Below are 21503 nucleotides of genomic sequence, written 5' to 3' on the forward strand. Positions count from 1 at the left end.
AACCTACTGCACTATTGTTTGCTAGCATGTGTGTCTTCAAGCCTACATATGCTTCAAAGAGACAACCAGGAGATGAGAGTGAATGAAACAGACATTTTCAGGCAGCACTAGAAAAGGTCAAAGAAGCCATGAAACGGCCTTGTCGCATCAGAAAAGAATTCTTCTGCTGCAGTCCGAATCTGCCAGAAGCTTCTCAACCGCAGTGCACACTCACTTACTCGGCGTTTGTCATTCTGCTTAGTTCTTATAGCAACCCTTCTGTGTCAAACTGCCATCAGAAAAGGCCACATGAGTAACACAGAAGAGCGCAGGAAGTTGAGCAATGGTTTTGTCTTTCTGGAAAGGCTGCTGCGCATACATATCATTGTGTTTCATCTTATCTATGTTCAAGGAAAAGGATTTTGTGGCCTCAAGTTACAACACATAATCTCTTGCTCTCTCTCTCAATTTCTCATTCTAGATTTGACTCACCAGAGGTTTAGACGAGGACGTGATCCCTCATGATGTGACGAATGCCGCTTAAGATCCCTTACTCGAAATCAGCATAGCTAGTTGTAGGCTAATGCTAAGTACACAGCTTTGTCGGTCTTTAAAACCTCCCCTTTTTCTCACCTCGTGCTACAACCGGAAAAGTAGTGTTGTAAGGAGCTTGCAAAAGTGCTTTTAAGGTTCTGATTATGTGCCCCTGGCAATGACACACATCGAATACATTGCATGTCCAAAGCCTTTAGGGCCCTGTTTAAACCTGCTACTTTATTTATGTGTTTTCAGTGTTCGCACACTTTGTTTTCAACTACCTCTGGAAGTGGTCAAAAGTGGACACCAATGTTTAAGACACCATTTTCACCTGTACTTAACATTGTCCATTTGGGATCAGATTGATGAAAACACATCTTATAATCAGGTGAAAACAGAGCCTATGAAAGAAAAGTAAAGTTGAAGGACAGGTAAACATACACTGTAGCTTTGTCTACGCAATTGCCTCTAACCATACAGTACAGTTAATATAAATAAACTTGATTTTAAGATTGAAGTAGATTTTCAAGGCATTTTGACCTGGCTGCAGGGCAGAGAGGCTATTTGCATTTCAACTGTGGTCGGTGGTAAACACAGTCTTAAGCTCAGCCAATAAAGCGCCTACTCTGCTCACAATCTCCACTACTCAAAACGCAACTTCTTCATACACTTCTCGTTAACATGGTGCAATCCCAAATAAACCCAAGGGTGGATTTATTGCAATAATGATAGATAAGTGCCGCTGGGGACCCCGGCACATATGAAAGCGGATGTTTAATCGTCTCTATCATATGCTTAAATGTGTATGAGTGCCGTGCATATGTGTCGTTGTCATCATGTACTCAGCAGTTCGACAGCTGGTGGGGGTGGGTACTAAATGGTTAGTCATCATCACTCTGTTGTAATATGACCCAGATGTTCTTTGGCAAAAGCACATTCATCCAGACACATTTGCCTAACTGCCACAATTAATTACCAAGGACAACTGATTACATCTGCACAGCGTAACTACGCCGCCTCACCATTGGTTAACCCAGTTTCATTTGATTTTTTCCGCAGATCAACCGTCCAATCATCATCAGCAGGGCCAGTCCACACTGCCACCAGCTCCGCCTCCGCACAAGCAGCAGCCGTCGGTGACGGCGCTGAACCACAACTCTCTGAGTAGCCGCAGGAACGTGAGCCCGGCCCCTCCGGCCGCCCTCCCCGCCGAACTGCAAACCACACCCGAGTCAGTGCCGCTGCAGGACAGCTGGGTCCTGGGCAGCAATGTGCCGCTGGAGAGTAGGTCAGTTACGCAATCACACACACCAGCACAGTTGCATCCCACCAAGTGTGACCTGTGATATGGACAGATCTTTTATTTGACATTGCTCACACAGCAGAACACGTGACCTTCATATCTGTCTCAAAACAGTATGACTACAGGGCTTTTATTTATAATGCATCAAGTATCCAGCATACTAACAAACCTGATAGTATAATTTACATTCATCATTCACAAATGAATTTTTTAACATCATCAGTCAAAATTAGGTATCATCAGTCTCACAAAGCGTTTTATAATAAGGCAGTGTCAAAAGTGCTTCTGCTGACTCTGCTAACATCCTAGAGTGTGAGTGACTTAGACCTCGCCAAGCTTAGGGGAGGATACGGCTTGGTTGTTTTCCCCCCATAAATCAGTGAGGCTGTAAGCTCGGAGGATACTCTTAGGGGTCTTTAAACACTAGCAGAAGGGAGTGCTTTGTTTTGGTGGTTGAACGTTAGCACTGTAATGGCCTCTCTCTGTTTTTGATCTACTCTTTCTAGTGACACTGTATATATAATGACTAAGCCTACCCCATTAAGGGATGTAACCACCTAGCACTCCTTTCATTCATCCTGTGTGATATAAGCAGAGTCAGACAGAGTGGGGGTGGGTGCAGAGAGAAAGAAATAACGGTCGTTCGAGAAACTTTTTTAAAGCACTTGGTAAGTGATGCTGTCATTGTGTTAAATATCTTGCTGCCATCCTTTAAAAATACTTGATGAAAGGCAGTCAAGAGAAAGAGAGACAGTGTTTTGAAGGATGAAGGAAAAAGACTTTGAAGAATATATGTACAGTCCTGCAGTGGCTAATGGCACCTCAATATCAAGCCAACAAAATATTGAAAAAAGTACATGTAACCGTGCCTTTCTACAGTATTTTGCTGTAGTGCAGGTAGTTACAGTAAAATGCTGTAATATGGCTTCACGCATAAATGCTCAAATGCACCTCTTAATGAAAATATACGTTTTGAAAAGGTTTCATGTAAATACAGTTGGTTTGCCTTAAGACAACATACACAGACCGGACAAAAAAGGACTTTAATTTGTTTACTTTAATAAATTGTTTATTTTTTGATAAATATTTAGAGGTTGCATTAATATTTATATATTAATATGTAATAATATTGGCTTAATACCTAATTTAATCATATTAAATCAACAGTTTTTACCATGGTATTTAAATTGATATTGGAAATTTTGAAATGATCTATTGATCTCTGGTATAGGCTACTAAAATACTGGTATTGTGACAACCCTAGTGGACAAAAAAGTAGTTTTTAAATATGAGACATTAAAGGTCCTGTTCTTCGTGATCCCATTTTTCAAACTTTAGTTAGTGTGTAATGTTGCTGTTAGAGCATAAATAATACCTGTAAAATTATAAAGCTCAAAGTTCAATGCCAAGCGGTTTGGACTACATCCCTCTACTTCCTGCTTTAATGACGTCACTAGAACAGTTTTTTGACTAACCTCCGCCCACAGGAATACGCAAAAAAAGGGGCCGTGGTCTTCTCCCACGGAGAAGAGGAAGAGTTGCGTTTGTAGAGTGTTTGCCGCCATGTCGTCGAGACAATGTTATTTTCATCCCGGAGTCAAATCACCTTTGTTTGGCCTTCCCAGGGACGCTGTACTTAGAGATCAATGGTTACAATTTATGTTTAATAAAAACATACTCTTCGTCAGTTCTTCGCCTCGCTCGTCCGTAGTCAGCTCTGTAAATATTATTTATGTTTTGTAAGGTATATGGGTTTAAGCAGTTTGCTTCAAAGCCCGGGTGATGAACCATACATGTACAGCAGGAGGGTCTGCAATCTGCATCATTCGTCGATAAACCTATACATTGATGTGAGGCTGTAATAATTTAATGTGCAGTCACGTAACATTCCACTTTTAATAAATAAATTATTGTAATGCATGGCAACGATTTCTTTTACACAACATGGCAGCTTTTAAGGCTATATTCATGGTGAAAATAAAGTGTATTTATATAAAGTTGTTTGGATGAAAACTATTTCAAAAGAACTATACACAACAAACAATTATTTAATTAGGAGGTAATTAGAAAATACTTTTTGTATTTCTTTGCAGCAGATGTTTTCAACCTCCGTTGGCATTTTGTCACAGTTACCACATGTACACCTATAAAACATATATTACTAATCAAAACTCGTGCTCACGTGTAACTAAGGTAGGAATAAACAATGCACTTATTTTAAAAATTCAACAACACCATCGTTAATTCGACAGACGGACAAAACCATATACCACAAGCTTTTATAACAGTTTGTAACATTTAACATTACAATTTAACCAATTCAAGGTAACAGCCAAACGTAAAAGTATGACAACTACTAAATAATCTCTAAACGGGACCTTTAAGTCAACCCATTAAACATACTGTACATCACCCCTCACAACCTTGTAATTGTAATTGCGTTAGATTAAATATAGCAAGTACCCTGACTAAGGTTATAGGCATGCAGGTTCTGATGAGTGGCTTGCTTTTGAATTTATATTTGATGTACAAACACGGTGTTAAGAGATCCAGGAATAACACGCCTGCCTCTGTTTCACTTCATGGCCCTTCACATGGACACAGTGGTCACAAAACAGAAATATCCAACAGCTACACTTCCTTTATGGTCTTTCCCTCTGTTTCTCTGTTTTCCTCACAACTCTTTCTCACTTTATATTGTATCTCAGTTCTTTTTTATTGCTATGCCGTGGTCTTGCTTTTTTGCTTTGTGTCGTGTCAACCACAGCAAGATGTCTGCACTTTTGTCCATTGTTGTTCACCCCCATTGTTTTGCTTTCTGTCTCTTTTCCAACTTTCGCTCTGCTATTTGTTTTTGTTCTTCTCTCTCTGTCTCAGTGGTCAGACCATATCCTCGAAACCTTATCCTTGGCATTCCTCCACTCATATTGACAAAGAATTATGTAGATTTTTGTAGATATTAGCAAGAGAGCTTAAATGTCTGTTTATATCATGAGATCTCACTGAGGAAGACCACACTGGACCACACACAGTCAGTAGGTTCTCTGACACTTACAGATGCTTGTAAATCCAACTATGGTGTTGCATCTTCTTACCAAATAAACACTCTGAAAACACACTCTAGTTCAGTTATGCTCAAAATCACAAATTGTATGCGTGGCTGCATTGGTTCAAAAGGTGCCGTGTTCCAAGTTAGACATGGAGCTTACTTAACAACTGTTTACATGATACGGACTGACTTTTAGAGTTAAAATAAACAAAACATCCAGCTCCTCGACAGGCACAACAGTGAAGTTTAGATGAAAGTAATGAGAAACATCAGCAGTAGTAAATGGATGAAAACATGCTGGCAGAGAGTAGAAATGCGAACGCTTCACAACATGTCCTTGAACAAGTCCATTGATTTGTTTGAGGCAGTAGATTCTGGCTGAAGAAATGAACCAAAAAATTCAGTAGACTGAATTAGCCTTTGGAGAAAATGTAACAATCCAGTCCATAAATGCTACTTAATACAGACAACTTCATTATAAAGAAAAACCAATATAAAACCATATATCCAAAAAAATATATGATCACAATCTATGACAAAAATGCTGTTATAAACTAGATTAGTGGATAATTCAGCAGTAAAATTTAGTTTTTCAGAGTAAATCAGAGTGCACAATCATTTTATAAAATCTGAACATTTTGTGCAAAAAAAAACAACCTTATTTAGTTGGGAACAAATAAGAGACAATGGGCCCTATCTTGCACCCAGCGCAACTGACTTTGTACACCGACGCATGTTTCATTCCTATTTTGCACCCGCGCAAAGCGCGCTTTTCCCTCCACAGAAGCACGTCGCTAAACTAGGGAATGAACCTCCCTGGGCGGTTCAGCGCAAAAAAGGAGGCGTGTTCCGGCGCAAACGTTCCCTGGTGCTATTTTACTGTTCCATAAAACAATTGCGCCACTGGCCAGAAAAAACCTAGTCTAAAGTCAGTGGCGCGTTGCGCGTTGTTCATTATGCTATTTTAAGGGCGCATGCTTGACCATAATGTATAGAGTGCACAACGCTCATACACTGTGATTCTCTAATCTACACAGAAGCAGCAGTTTTCATTTTTGCAAATCATATTATTACAAACGTAAGATAGATAGATAGATAGATAGATAGATAGATAGATAGATAGATAGATAGATAGATAGATAGATAGATAGATAGATAGATAGATAGATAGATAGATAGATAGATAGATAGACAATTTATTATAAATATAATAATTTATTATAAAAGCATACATCTAGCTTACACATTTACCCACATTATTATATGCCTGTTTAACCGAAGCTAATTTGGGTGTGTTTCTCCCATCCCCAATGTCACTTCTCTCTCTTTTACGGCCGTGACGAGAGCGTTGCTCTCCTCGGCTGTGAACCGCTCTTGGCGCGCGCCTGGCAAATCCGCCGTTATAATAGCAATACGCCAAGGAAAAAGTGCGTCTGCTCTTAAAGGGAATGTGAGATGATGATCTGATTGGTTTATTTCACGTTACGCCCAAACCACACCTATGAATAATGAAGCTACTTCAGACCAACCCCTTTTAGATTTGCGCCCGGCGCAAGAGTCGTTTATCCCGCCGGGAAAATAGCAACAGCGCCGAGACCCGCCCACAAAGTTACTTGCGCTTTGCGCTTTGACACTTGCGTTTCAGATCGTTAAAATAGGGCCCAATAAGTGTAGCTCTAAATCTGGTAAAACGTTACACATTGCTCTTTGTGTTGTTGTAAAATACATGAATGAAAAACAAGATAAAAAAATCAAAAAGATAAAAAAACTTTTAGCCTATATTATACTATAAAATTAAGACACTTTTTAAATGTATAGCACAGCTGTTTAACGAGGCAGCAACATAGATAGGACAGAACAAGAAAGGCTATGGATAATCTTTCATTGTGCAAAAGTATTATGATATGAAAGGCTCCAATATAGTGTGGCACAAAGCGCTTATCCGCATCCCGTGCGCAGGATGATGCGCTTGAAGCAACATGGAGTCACAGCGTGCATCGCTTCGAGTCCGCATTGAAAAGTTCAAAGCACAAAGGAAAGACATATTGATGTGTAGTGTATTATACAGTATCTATCTATGCAATAGTTTATTCAGCGTTTTCTTTTAACAGTTTTAAATTTCAGTTACTTTGCGCGTGAAGAACAATTATAATGCTCTCTACTCCAGTGTTGTGAACAGACACCCGGTAGAAAGTAACATGATTAAGGTACAGCAATACAGTCCAGCAAGATAAGGTAATTTTATGTGAAACCATAGACCTTCATCTACAGATCAAGTATAATAATAGTAACATTGAATCATCGTGTTGACTGTCGTGACCGAGCGCGATGCGCTGTTTGATGCTGAATGGAGAGTGACTGACAGCAGCAGCTGAGGGAAGAGTTTTCGTAAACTTGAATTTAACGACTTAAATAATTATTTCTACCTCACGTTATACCATAGAATGGCTTCAGAACACTTATAATATAATGCCCGAAAACTTTATGATGCTTTATAATGTTTGTGTGCCGATCCGGCAAAGAATGGCAGTATCGGAGCCGATATCGATACTGAGTATCGGATCGGTGCATCCCTAGTATTAACAAGCATGAACGATTGGTTCCCAGGGTTCATGTTGGCATTGTTTAGCAATTACTGAATGTACCTTTAAGCCATTATTGACATTGTCATGAACCTTGTGGTGAAATACAGATCACGTCAGAGCATATGCTTCTACATTCTTGTAATTTGTGCACAATTTGTGCTAAACAGGCAATTGAGTCTGAACGATCATGACTGTCTCTCATACGGTCAATTACCTCACTCTCCTGTCTTTACTCTCTATGCTATTTAATGATGCTGTTAAAGTGGTGAAAAGAGAAACATGAGAAGCCTCTTGAGACACCTGCCGGTCCTTAACTGATTAAAATATCTCAAGATCTCTGCACAAGGAGGTTTTCCGCATTCAGAGTCTGAGTATTTCAAGTGTAAAAACAAATCAGGCAATTGGCGAACCTGCTTCTGGACTAGAGTATGCAACGTCCCCTCCCATCACTCTGTTCTGTATCCACTCCAGGCTTTCCATTTCCCATCCATAAATGTGTGCCCAGTTACCATTTTTGTAGATGAAAGAAGGTTTAATATATCTAATTATATTATACATAAGATTTGTAAGAAATGTCCTTACTGTTTTTGTTTTTTTAATTTTGAATATACTATTTGAGAGGGAGTGACATGTTACCCACATTTTTGTCCATTTGTTCCTTTTGCATATTATTGTATTTTTGATCGTCTTCACATTCCATCTATCTTTCTTTTGACTGCTGATAATCTATTACTACTGTTTAATGCGTGGTGAATTCTTGCTTCTTATGCCATTAACATACACGTTCTGCTTGTGATAGAGTGGTAATGGATTTCTCTTAAAATGAGGGAGAAAACTGAAGCACTTGACATTCCAAAACCTCGCTCTAGGCAAAGTAACACATCTCGCAACAATACTCTGTTCTGTCCGTGATTTCATTTTTGCAGATAGCAAAACGGCTTTATTTTCAAGCTGTTCTCCATGTGGAGATAACCAGAAAAGTTCACATCAGCCACACACAGGGATCCCCCATGAGAATCTCAAAGCACTTTTGACTCATAGGTCAGTTCCCATGTCATGCCTCAGAGGTTAGACAGCTAAAGACAGACCTCACGACTTCCACCATCACAAGAGAGAACAAAGTGCTCACTGCATTCGATCACAGCATCTCATTTTCTGTAGATATTAGCTTGCTATAAGGAGGAAATGGACTGTAATTAAAGCCAGTCTTACACAAATCTCCTGTAAACTTCCTCTAGCAAAAGGTAGTAAACTGAGAAAGTGCCTAATGAACATTTACTGATTATTTTCTTTGTTTACTGTCTTTTTCTTTGGTAAATGGTTTTGAAGAGGAGTGATTTATTGCTTCAAAACAAAACCAGACATCAAATTGACGTTAAAGTAAAGCATCATCCATCAATATAACTTCAATAGGTGTTACTGTAATTAAAAACAAGTATGAAATCCTGATGACTCATAAAGGATTGTGTGCAGAGTATAATCACACACCATTCTACCAAGTGTGCCAATTGTCAAGAGCCTTTAGATGTTTTGTTAGTTTATAAGCCGGGAACAGACAGGGTCAATCCGCATAGACAAAACACACAGCAACTGTGAGATGCCTCTCAGTACAGGCTTATCTAAGAGCTGTGGATCATTCAGCACTGACACTTTGTCCTTTGTCACTTTTATAACTTGCAAATGTTCACTGTAGAAGAATACACTGCAGGCAGCATTGAAAGAATGGGCTTCTTAAGAATAACAATAGCCTATTTGCATTTTCCTTCACATAGAGGTTATGGTTTTTGTCTGCATTTTTTCCTATCTTTTTCTGCCTCCATACTGTGTTGTGGACTGAGTGAAAAGAATAATTTTAACATTATTCAGGCCTGTTATAGTTTATTATGAGAGAGAGAGTTTTTCACAGTAGATATATGTGCTGTAGATTGAATATAGAAGTAGTTTTTCAAAAGTGTGAAGCACAGGGCTGTTGGTTAGCATGAATGAAGCATCAAAAAGTGGTGTGTGTATTTATTCTGAAGATCATAGATCCTTGTTAGAAGATTATGAAAATATGTTTACACATTATTCAGTCCATCGAAATAACTCATCTGTGTCGAATAGTAATTCCATGACTGAAAAATGTTACAATTTATATTTCTTTTAAGTAGACTACCTTCGATTACGCCGCTGCATATAGGCCTAACCATTGTTGAGTTATTTGCCAGTTCTTTTATGCGTCCGCTTTTCCAAAATGTTCTGTGAAGGTATTTGTCAGAGGATGACAAACGTGAAAGGAGATACATGGATTAGCATAGCAATTTCCAGTCTGGTGTCATGCATGCTGTAATCAATTAACAATGGTTATCCCGTCCCTCCTGCTCGGAAATCCCTGTTCGCTGTCTTCTATGTCAAAGGAACGTTATTCCTGTCCTACCTAAACAACAGATGCCCCAGTCAGTCCATAGATACTACAGCTGGAAATTCTATCTCTTTTTCATCATGTGTCTTCTATTAGCTCTCGTTTAAGTGGGCGGTGAAAGTATTAACATTTCTACTGAGGGTCTAATCTCAGCATTTATTTAAAAACTATTTTCAAGCATGCACCACCTCTTATTGCTATGATCCCTTTAACTGTGATAAAACCCAATGTTAAATGACTATAAAAGCCACATGAACCGTGAATAGAGTGAATTGAAAGTGTCAGCAATCATAACAAAATGTAGCATCTATCATTTTCATGACAGAGTGACTTACAGTAAATAGGTCTTTCAAGTGTTTAGTTCCCAGAGTTTGTCTTTGTATCTTTTTATATTCATTGTCTCAAAAATAGGGCAAAAAAAGGAATTTGAAACTATACACAAGTTATTTTAAATGCTGTCGTGTGGTTTGTTTAAAAACGGGGCACTCAGTGTAATTCAAGACGGACGAACATATGGTCAAGTCGTGTTATTGAGTTACATGTCAGCAAGTCACTTGTTGTAAAAACTTGAAGTAAAGGTTTGAACTCCTGCTGTGAGGTCAGAAGGGTGAGTTGGTTAAAACGTAGGTCATAGTGGTGTTATGCGGGGAAAACTAAAAAGTTATGTGTAAAGTCATACTGAATTACTCTTGGAATCCCATATATCTGTTTTGATCCCATAAGAAAATTTGTGGAGAGGAATGAAAAACTCTACATTGCCCCATGGCTTTAGATCAGTGGTTCTTAAGGCGAGACACGGCAGGCAAAAACATCGATTTTTCATGCAGTGGTCAGTTTTGAGATTTTGGCCGAGTTTACTCCTTCAATATGTATTCTTTCAAGCTGCTATAAAGAAAACGCTGAAAATATACATTACGATGTTTATTTTATTACATTTTGTTTACTTGCGGCAGTAAGTTTCTCCCGAATTTACCAGGAAGTTAGTATTCCAACGCGACATGCCGAGCTCCGTCTGTTCACTGAAGTCTGTCATGTCCGGGATCGTTGTAAAGCTCTGAGTCTCCCGCACAACGCTATGTAAACCAAATATGGGCATTTCCTTTCTATCAGTAACCAATCGTGAATGTCCAAAGGGGGATTTAAAGCTAACGACGAAATCTCATTTAGAACTATTAAATCTTTAACTGCCATTTTCGCAAAATTATTTTTTTTGTGTTTTTTGTCATTCTCCAGTAGAAACATCTCAGCCTATGTAGCACCTGTGTACACCAAACTTTCCAGTTATACACTTAGCAGTATTCTGAAGATCTGTTCAGAGGGATTTGTTAATAAATCATTCCTGGCCTGATTTATTGACATTTTAATTTAAAAAAAATGGTGAAAATCGATATTTTAAGGCTATGGACAGTATATTTTGATTTCCTAGTTAATGAAAGCATATATCCTGAAATCCCTCTGAACATCTTTTTCCATCTTGTGTGTAATCAAAATGAAAAAATAATTTTGCTTCTGGCTTTATCATATTTTCAGATATATCTACTGAAAAAATATGCAAAATTGCACATATTTAATGAGATAATACCTAATTTGCATAATTAAACATACAAATTTCAAAAACTTGTAAAACATTTTTTTTATGAACTTGTGTAAGTAATGAACTGAGGAAGTTTCATGGTGATATCTATTATTTTAAAATTTTACCCTATTCACCTGTAGTGTCTCGCCTTAAGTGGTTTTACTTTTTGGACTTCGGCTAGCTCAATGCTAAATATTTTAAGCATGCAGAAATAATCAGAGATGTCCTTAAAGTCAAATATTGAAATATATTATTTAATTTTTTAATTTTTTTAATAAATGTCTCAGCAGCAAATAATTAACTGCACAAAACACATTAGGGTCAGCACAAGCCATTGAATGCTGTCTGGGTCATATTTTAATTTACCTTGTGTGTGTGTGTGTGTGTGTGTGTGTGTGTGTGTGTGTGTGTGTGTGTGTGTGTGTGTGTGTGTGTGTTTTTTTTTATTTTTTTTTTATGCTTTTTGAAAATGAGGGCTTGTCACACAACCTGTCCATGTTGGTATATGCCTTGCCTCGCAATCTTCTACCAAGTGACAGATGAATTTTCATCAAAATACATTAGAGGATGATGCGTGCACAGCCTTTGATGTCAACAAAAAAAGATATGGGAAGCACTGTTTTCTCCCTCATATAATTTGATTAGCCTATTTTTATATCCTAACAAAATGCAATTACAAGGTTAGTTGCATTTTATTTTTGACCTTTAGCATTGTTTTTCCCAGCTGCCCGCAACCCTATCAGAACAGATCCACAACTAATTTCAGGGTCACGACACACCAATTGAAAACCACCGCTTCAGATTATATGCACCTCTAGAGATACCCATCCCTCTCTCAGAGAATTCTATTGACTATAGAGGAAGTACAGTAATTAATATATTCTCACACTTAGCTCATTGTGGATGTAGAGAGCCTACCAATAACACTTTACAGTCATTCAGTGCGCTTGAGTAATTCTGTGGCTCTATTCACCATAATAAATATCCCCTCCTTATCAGAGCATGTTAGAGGAAAACTCAATGATATATTGAACATAAAACTGCAGTATATTTATTTTATGAGTCTTTTCATGTGTGGGTTCGTGTGCGACTGTCTGTCTTTCATTCGGTGTACATTCAGCTATGACTGACTGCCGTCTGGGAAGCTCTTTCTCTGTGGATTTGCTGCCAAACTCATAATTAGAAATACCTTGACTGTCTCATCACCAGAAAGCACTGACGACCTTTATTCTAATTGTTTGTCTTTCTCATGTAGAAGATTAGCAAAGCAAGCAGTTCTTGAAAACGGGCATGACAACTTAATAGAGATGGATGTGTTCCCTCCCGTGTGCCACGAGGGCGACTATGGGGACGGGTATGTGCTCCTGAGTTTTCTCATGGTGCCAGCTGCTGATGCCAAGCCCAACACTGAGCCAACCAAAGTGCTAAATCTCCAGACGCCCCACCCCAACACAGCCACCACCAAACAGAAGGCCAGCGCTGAGCCAACCAAATGGCCAAAGTCCCATATTAAGCCAACCGAATTTAGACAAAGCGGTCACGCACTGGCCCAAGCACCTATCGTATATCTCTTCCCTTGTTCGGTTAGCCAGTGAATGCAAATTATCAAGAGGCATTTGATTGGCAGAAGATTCTGACACTGGTACTTGCTTAGGAATAATTGCTCTAAATTAAGTTGCAATAAAAATCCACTAATATGTTAATCGATTCGCCACTTGCATAAATCAAGTTACACAGCCTTTAATATTTTAATTTGACTAATTCTTTAATTGACATTCCTGCATTACTAGATTAAATCCGGACTGCCTTGCATAGCATCTTGGCTTTGATTGGGTTGATTGATAATATTGGAGTAACAGTGAGTTGGCAGCAACTGTTTACTGCACTAAAACAAGAGCACAGTTTTCTCTCTCTCTCTCTCTCTCTCTCTCTCTCTCTCTCTCTCTCTCTCTCTCTCTCTCTCTCTCTGTCGCTGCATTAGAATGCAAGAATGCAGAGAGATTGTCGAATGAATTGTCTCGCTAATTGGATTTAGTGCTCAGTGTTATTTGATATCGCAGCTCGAATCATCTGTTTGTTCCATTGTTCAGTGTCTTCATGGGTCATTCTGTCAACATAAGGAATGCAATCGAACAGACAACCATGCAGTTTTAGAGAATTGCTTAGCTCTGCATCCTTGTGAGTAGTTTTGTTTAACAAAAGGAGGGGATTTCATGTTGTGGAAGAGGGTTATGTAATAGGCCTATAATAAATGCATTGGAGAGACTGGGGTTAGTTTTCTTTTTTTAACTCAAGTGAATATTTATCTGTATAGATACATATATCTAAAAGTTTTGGCGGCAAAAAAAAAAACTTTAAACATTTACACTGTTGTTTCCCCAGTGAAGTACCATGACACTATATGGGCGTTGTCACAATGAAATTTGCCAATAAATAGTTTATTATAGGTGTTTGAGCCAGAAAAACAGCTATGAAACCAAATTTATGAGAAGAGTCAAAAATATTAACAATTTGTATAGATTTATACAGGTTACAACTACCTTCATTGTATGATTGCCTTTTATATTTGTATTTATTTTTAATATTTTCAAAACTTGACTTTTAATTCGTTCATTTTTATATACAAATTTTCACACACAAAAAAAACTTCTTTCCACAAGAAAATATTATAATTTAATCTAGGTATTTGAAAACACCATACAAAACATCTGCTGGAGAAAATGTACATTTATGTATTTGGACTTTTGTTTCAAAACCCTACAGTTAGATAATATAGACAATATAGTGTAGATATAGACAGCTAGTCCTGGTTGCCACTGTGTCAGCAGTTCGTCCCCTGGGATATTATGATCTTTAAATGCTGAATTTGATGAAATGATTTTTTTAATGTCCTCTTCTGCTGAGTAACTCAATACCGTTGATGATTTTTAATTAGAAAAAGCTTTTTCTCTACCTCTTAAATCCAATCAGCTGATTCCAGATGTATAGTGGAAAGTGCCACTTACACACACACACACATTCACACATCACATTTCCCATTTCTCCACTTTCATTCGGGCAAAGAAGCACAGCAGGCTAAAGGGAAGTCAAACACCAGGGCTTTGAGATGTGTTCGGTAAAGGTTGAAAAGAGAAGAGAGCCAGATTTTCACTGTGGTGTTCAAGCAAACAGAAAGGGCCAGCTTAATAAATGTGCTGGTAATATCTGCCCAGCATAATTACCACATGCCAAGGGCTTCTGTTAGCCAATCATACTTTAAGTGCCAATCAGCAGGAGAGGGTGACACTAGCTTAGCGGGGGACATACAGGAGCAGGGCAGTTTGCGAGGGCTGTACGCCTCACTTCTTGTACTGCACCCCGCTTTGTGAACAATCTGTGCTGCTATTACTATTCATTTAGACTTAATATACTGAGCTTTCTATGAAAAGTTATCTGATTTTATGAACTATAACAGACAAGTTCTTGGCATTAATCTTTTTTGCCTAAAGCTGTTTAATGAATTTTTTTTATTATTAAATGTGTCAAATGTCTGTCACAACGAGAGTAAATGTTCATTGCTCTTTTCTTTCTCTCTCTCTCTCTCTTTCAGGCACTTTCTCTTTAAGACAGGCACCGGCACCACTCCTCTGTTCAGCACGGCCACGCCAGGCTACACCATGGCCACGGGGGCGGTCTACTCGCCCCCTACACGGCCCCTGCCCCGCAACACACTCTCCCGCAGCGCCTTCAAGTTCAAGAAGTCCTCTAAGTACTGCTCATGGAGGTGCACGGCCCTCAGTGCCATGGCTGTTTCCATACTGCTCTCTGTGCTGCTCTGTTACTGCATTGGTAAGTGAAACTCTGATGCTTTGCAGTATGATTGGGTCAACTAGATCAGTCCAACAAATGACCAGCTGACTAGTGAAGTCATTAATTTGTTTAATTTATTTCCGTTTTCTCTGAAAAGTTGCATATTTAAATCCATCCCCTTTTCTACATCCATACACACGCAGAAGAACACCTTTGCCTGTTGCATTACCACTTGAGCATATTGCAGCATTGAGTGCATTTTTAAGACGTTGTGTTATAGCTACACTGTAATTTTTTAAGTTGATTCTTAGCAAAAAACACTTTGTTCTTTCAAAATGATATGTGCTCATTAATGTGTAATTACTTCTACCAACTAATCAAGTATTCTCGTAAGTGTAGAATCTGCCATTTAGAATATACATACGAGCGAGTCGCTCGAATGGCGGCAGCCATGTTGCGCCTCCATCTTGAAAATACATTAGCCAAAGAGGGACATACCTGGAAATTCAAGCTTCGCCTTTCGCGTTTTTACACTCAGTGTCACCGTGACGAATGCGAGGGGGAGATTACCCGCGACTGCCGGCAGATTTGAAATAATACGGCCACCGTAGGAGTTAAAACGCCCTCGGAATGGGAGGGGCTAGAAAGTAATATCCAGTTGGTAGTCATAAACAATTTCACCGCTAGATGGGAGAAAATCCTACACAGTGTAGCTTTAAGAAAAAAATATTCTTGGAACCCCTGCTTTCTGTTCTGTTCTGCTCAGTATAACAGTTGAACACTAGAATGCATCCTGCCAAGGTGACCCTGAAATCTGAAATAATTTCTCCAATTATAATGCATAATATATATAATTTATAGTATATCATATTTTTCAAATAATAATTTAAAAAAATATTTTTTTTTTATTATTATTATTTCTATTTAATTGCATATAATATTATTCCATTATTAAATAATGATTTATTGCTTCCTTAAAGGCCGGTTCACACCAAGAACGATAACTATAACAATAATGATATAATTCTAAAAATCTTTCTAAATGTAAAAGAATTGCATCGAGTCCACACCATAAGTATAACGGTAATGGCAGAGAGGAAAAATATAATTGGAATCACTTTCAGAATTTTCTTTTTTTTTTCTTTTTTTCTGCTGATGATGAATAATTCATACATTGACAGCCAATCAGAATCCATTAAAAGCAACAGATGACAAAACTGTAGCGCATGTTTAAAATAAACAGAACGTTATCATGCGCAGGTGTGGACACTAATCTAGTTAACGTTATAGTTATCGTTCTTGGTGTGAACGGCCCTTAAGACTGACTGGTCATTCAGGCAACCCAATTCATAGTTTTCCTGAGTAAATCTCCTGTCCCACAAAACCACTTTGCCTTGTAATATTCAGAATATTTACTGCCACTTGATTTCTGAGCAACTTTATGTAGGGATAATTTCGTCCAGGTTACCCCCTCTAGCAAGCCTGCAAAATGTTATTGTACAAAATATAATGGCTGTGGAGTACTATTTAAAAATCAACTGCTTTGTCAATTAAGTTGCCATGGAAACCACTGCTTTTTTCTTTTTCTTTTTTTTTTTATTACTCTGTCACCTGCTCAACGTGACCATGTTGCCATAGTAGCCGAATGTGGCCACGTCGTCCGATAAACATTTAGTTGTTTTCCTATTGCATCCTCATAGATTTAAGTTCGCTTTCATTTAGTATTTATCATGTACTGTGTGCCAAATGCAGACAGCCTTGTTTAAGCTCCCTCTCTGAATGGAGCCAGCAGTTTCCTCATTCCATACAAATGCCACGCTGATGAGAGGATTTGTGAATGGCCTGTAGAGATGCTGTTTTGCAGTGTGAGGTGGGCTGGTTTGTCTCAAAGACACGATGGTTCTGTTGAACGAACCACATGGGAGAGACAGTGATGCAGCAGGCACTGTTTGTTTTCCTTCAGTTCACACTGCACTCTTTATTCTGCTATAATGTGAGAGGGTGTTCTTTACTCCTGGCTATTTTTGTAATGGTTCTATTACTGAAGAAAGAAGAGACACACGACACCCTCTGATGCAAAACATCATATTTCACTCAAAAAAAAAAAAAAAACTATTTTGCATAATATGTCAAATTGAGCCTGTTTTTAGAGCTCTTTTTACATCCTCTAATTGTAGCCTGCTGTAATGTGAAAAAAATAAATAATAATAATTTAAATGAGACATTATGGCCCGGTTTCACAGACAGGGTTTAGATTAAGCCAGGATTAGGCCTTAGTTCAATTAGGGCATTAAAGTAGCTTTTATAAACGTGCCTTAGAAAAAAAAAAAAAACATGTGCATCTTTAGATAAAACAATGGCATATTTTAAGATATGTCAGTGCAAGTTCCTTTCAGTTAAAACAGCTTAATTAGTCTGGGACTAGTCTTGTCTGTAAAACCGTAGGTAACCATCTTTTAAAATATAAATGTGTGTCATGAATTTAGCTACACTCAATTCAATTTTATGTATTAATTTTATTTGTAAGTAATAAAGTATTATATGTAAGTAATTTTATCAATTAAATACATATATTTGATAAGAGTGCATGCTCAACATTACTGCATTATATGATATTTCATGTTCTGAAAATTTAAAACTGTCATGTTAATATTATGATTGTCCAACATATTGTCCCTCTGTCCAAAATTAATTTGTTCCACACCTTTATTGCTTCAAAAAACATAATAGCACACCAACTGACTGATATTTGTGGAAAGTGCAATATGATCTAATCTAAACTGTATTAAAAGGACAAAATCAATCATATTCACATAGTTTCTAGTGATCAGACACAGGAAACACACACCCAGACAAGCGCAATTCTACAACATTTTTTGTATTGATGATGTCAAGACTGGCCTCCAAAGTCAATAAGAGGAAATGAAGTGCCCTCCGTTTCCCTTCTCAATGCAATATTGCTCCAAACCTATTCAGTGAAGTAGAGATCCAGCGGCCCCCTTTTATCATGAAGTCATAAAGGGATGAGAGGACAGCATCAGTGAGTCCCTATTACATCCAAAAATGGATTGCATTTGTTCACTCAGTGGCCTTTCATTATTGTCCGTCTTTGCGTCACGTTGAGAAAAGTCATTTGTAGTTCAATTTGTCGCTGTTGGGATTGACAAGATGTACAGTATTAAAGCCTGTGCAGAATTAGTGCTGTGTCCAACAGGTTTAAAGAAAGTATTTGGATTCTCTGTGTGATCAGCAAGCAGAGTGGCTGAATAACAAAAGCTAATTTTGCTCTTTAGAGAAATGAAGCCAAATCCATTTCAGAGTTAATTATTCCACTGTATTGGAGACAGTTCGGCAGCTTCCAGAGAGCTATTTACTGACACTCCACAGCCAGGTCTGCTGCTATTGTCAGTACAGCTGCTAATAGAGCAGAGATCACAGCCTTCTAGAGAGACTGAAAGAGAGCAAGACACAATTGCAAAGTTTTTCATAATTGGCCCATTTTCATTCTGTATATGTATCTTCAAAATTATGTTCTTAGCTGTGCTCCGGCCTTATGAGAAAACATCAGGTTATTTGGCCTATTCAGACGTCTAGAAATCGAAGTAAAAAGTTTGCTGGAAGAAATGCATCGTGTGACTTGTAGAAATGTTGTTTTTTAAAGTCCTAACATTGTTTGCCATAATGACATAGCTGTTAGTTGTTATCAGCGACATTATGAATATAGTGTTTGTACTGTGTCTGGCTTACAACTAACAGGGTGTTTCTAGCCAGACCCTCAGCAGCTTTGATCATTATTGAAGATGCACACAGCAGGACATTTAAGAACATCACAGAAATCATGGAAATATATGGAGAGCTAATCATGTCAGTGCCCTGTAGGGGCCAAACATTAACAAGCCCAAAAACAGATTTCTTCTCACTTTCTTTCATCTGTGGCTGTTCCCTGTCCCGCTCCAGCTTTCATTATCAGACCTCATTATCCCTCTGAATTTGCGTTCCAAAACCTGTTATTTCAAACGACTGATGTTATGGGAATACACAATGGAACATTGTTACTAGACTTTTTCTTCCTGTTCAAGATGTTTCCACAAATGGATTTGACGATATATTTACCAAATGACTTTCCATTTACTAAATTACTTCTGTTCCTCCCAAATTACTGCGCAGAATTAATAAAGTTTAGGGTAATAATAAGTTAGACCTACTTAACGATTATGATAATCCTTATGCAGCTGATAATTTAACTGTTATCCTAAAAAAATAAACCATGTTTAAACAAAGGGCAGAGTATCCACAGGAGAAATACCAATTATGATATTTTCTTACAAGGCACTGTAATTGAATAGTGTCCACCTGCACAGCAGCAGAAACACACATCACAACAGTTTCCTGAAAGCAGTGCCAGTGACAAAATAATTTGTATTACTGGCTTTAAAGCTGCTGAACATAATCTAAAAAAAACAAAAAAAAAAACACTTTTAACTGAGATATTTTATCCTTTGTTGTTATCCCTTTTTCTTCTGCTTAATTGGATTATTCCTTCCAATATACATTTACATTTCTGTTATTCTGATATAGTTTACTGCAAAACTTGTACACGTAGTAATAAGGATTTATATTGTGATATATTTTGTTAACAATTATAATCATAATATATGATCATAGTGTCTTCCTAAAACTACAGCTTGGCCACATAGACCTGAAAATCTGAATGGTTAAGGCTTAAAAAATAAATCATTATATTATTTAAATATTATGCCACAACACTAAATCTATTTAGTACTTGTAACTGGTTGGGTTAAATAGATTATGCAAAGGATGCAATGGAAAAGTATCTTAATGAAATTACAAAAAGAGAGAAAACTGTACAATTTGATTCATAGATAATCCTAAATGACAAGAACCATATAGCATTTATCCAGTAAACACTTAGCCAAACAGATAACTTTTACTGTAATCTTCTGTAAAAACTGATGTGACATAATGGTTCTTCTGCGGTGGATGTGTCTTAAATTATGCATAAGAATGCATTATAGCTGGAGTAAAACGAGTTCAATGTATGCAGCGTCTTGGTCTCATCGTGTCTCACACTGTCAACATTGCAGATGGAGAACATATCCTTCTTTTTGGTTTCACACAGCAAACAATGCTTCTCTCGCTATGCGTCAGCAGCTCTTCCAGCTAGTAAGAAAACCCAGAGCCTTTTCTCTGTCAGTCCCATCTGGTGTGTCAGACCCCAGCCATCTCCACTAAACCCACACCCACACAACAGGAACGACAGAGGATGGGGAAATCAGATTTTTCTCCCTCTGTCCTTGTTCAACATGGTTGACAAAGCCACGTAGAGATTTTCCATGAATGTTCGATCAATACCACATCCTCGGAGGATAGCTTTAATACTAGATGGGGGTTCACCCGGGTGCCTCAAACATGTTGACTGGCTCCTCGACGACCACTAAAATCTCACTAGAACAATCGGTTAAGGCCAGTCATTTTTTACTCACTTAACTGCACCTTGAGCTTCTTGAAAGAGAGTTTTTTACTCACTTAGCACAAGCCCAGATTAAATGCCTTCATGCCAGCATGGTGGCCACACGTAAATACAGAGCAGGTTTGTCCAGCAGGTTTCATTTCATTTCATAGTTGAGTCCCTCTTTTTTATCCTAAGCTGGTAACTGTCCAATGTTCTTCTGAAAAATTGTTGGTTTTCCAGCATCTTCTGTATATTTTACCTTTTTCTGTATTGATCTAATGATTTTGAGATTCATCTTTTCACATTTAGGACAATTACAAAAGGTTATGTATATAAGGTTATAAATAAACATTTCTAAGATCTCCAGATCAATATGTAACAGACTATTTGCTAAAACAGAAAAAAAAAAGATGATGGTAAATTATTTGTGCATAACCTCATTAATCATGTATGAGCAAAGCTCAACCAAACCAAAGTGATGCCCTTTGTGAACAAGTTGCATCTTCTGAACAGAGTACTGATGGCTTCTCACATTCCTCTTAGCATTGAGACCAAAAGCTGGAGAAAGTCATAAAGGGGCCCCAGTGGACTAAACACCAGCCAGAGGAAGCATGGCATGCCAAGAGTTCCTCAGTTGTGTTTTAAAAGATGGAGAAGCCACTCATAAATACTTCATAGCTTTTCGCACCTATGAAAAGCATTTTACATTTAGGCAGAGCCAGGCAGAGTTTTTCATTCGGTCTCTGGCTCCATGAATGAGTTGTGACACTCTGGAGAAAATACTAACTCACAGTCTTTCCACAGTGCACTC

At 38.0% G+C, this 21503-nt stretch overlaps 1 protein-coding gene across 2 annotated transcripts in view; it reads left to right on the top strand.

Annotated features, from left to right (window-relative positions):
• tenm3 (teneurin transmembrane protein 3) overlaps positions 1-21503 on the top strand; it is a 275119-nt gene that overhangs the window by 169189 nt on the left and 84427 nt on the right. For both annotated transcript variants that reach the window (XM_084399638.1, XM_084399639.1), the window contains 2 exons: positions 1576-1804; positions 15020-15258. In XM_084399638.1, coding sequence (XP_084255764.1) covers positions 1576-1804; positions 15020-15258 — 468 coding nt within the window. The remainder of the gene's footprint in view (positions 1-1575; positions 1805-15019; positions 15259-21503) is intronic.

Source organism: Rutilus rutilus (assembly GCF_951802725.1).
Source record: "Rutilus rutilus genome assembly, chromosome: 2".
In the NCBI taxonomy this organism is placed as follows: domain Eukaryota; kingdom Metazoa; phylum Chordata; class Actinopteri; order Cypriniformes; family Leuciscidae; genus Rutilus; species Rutilus rutilus.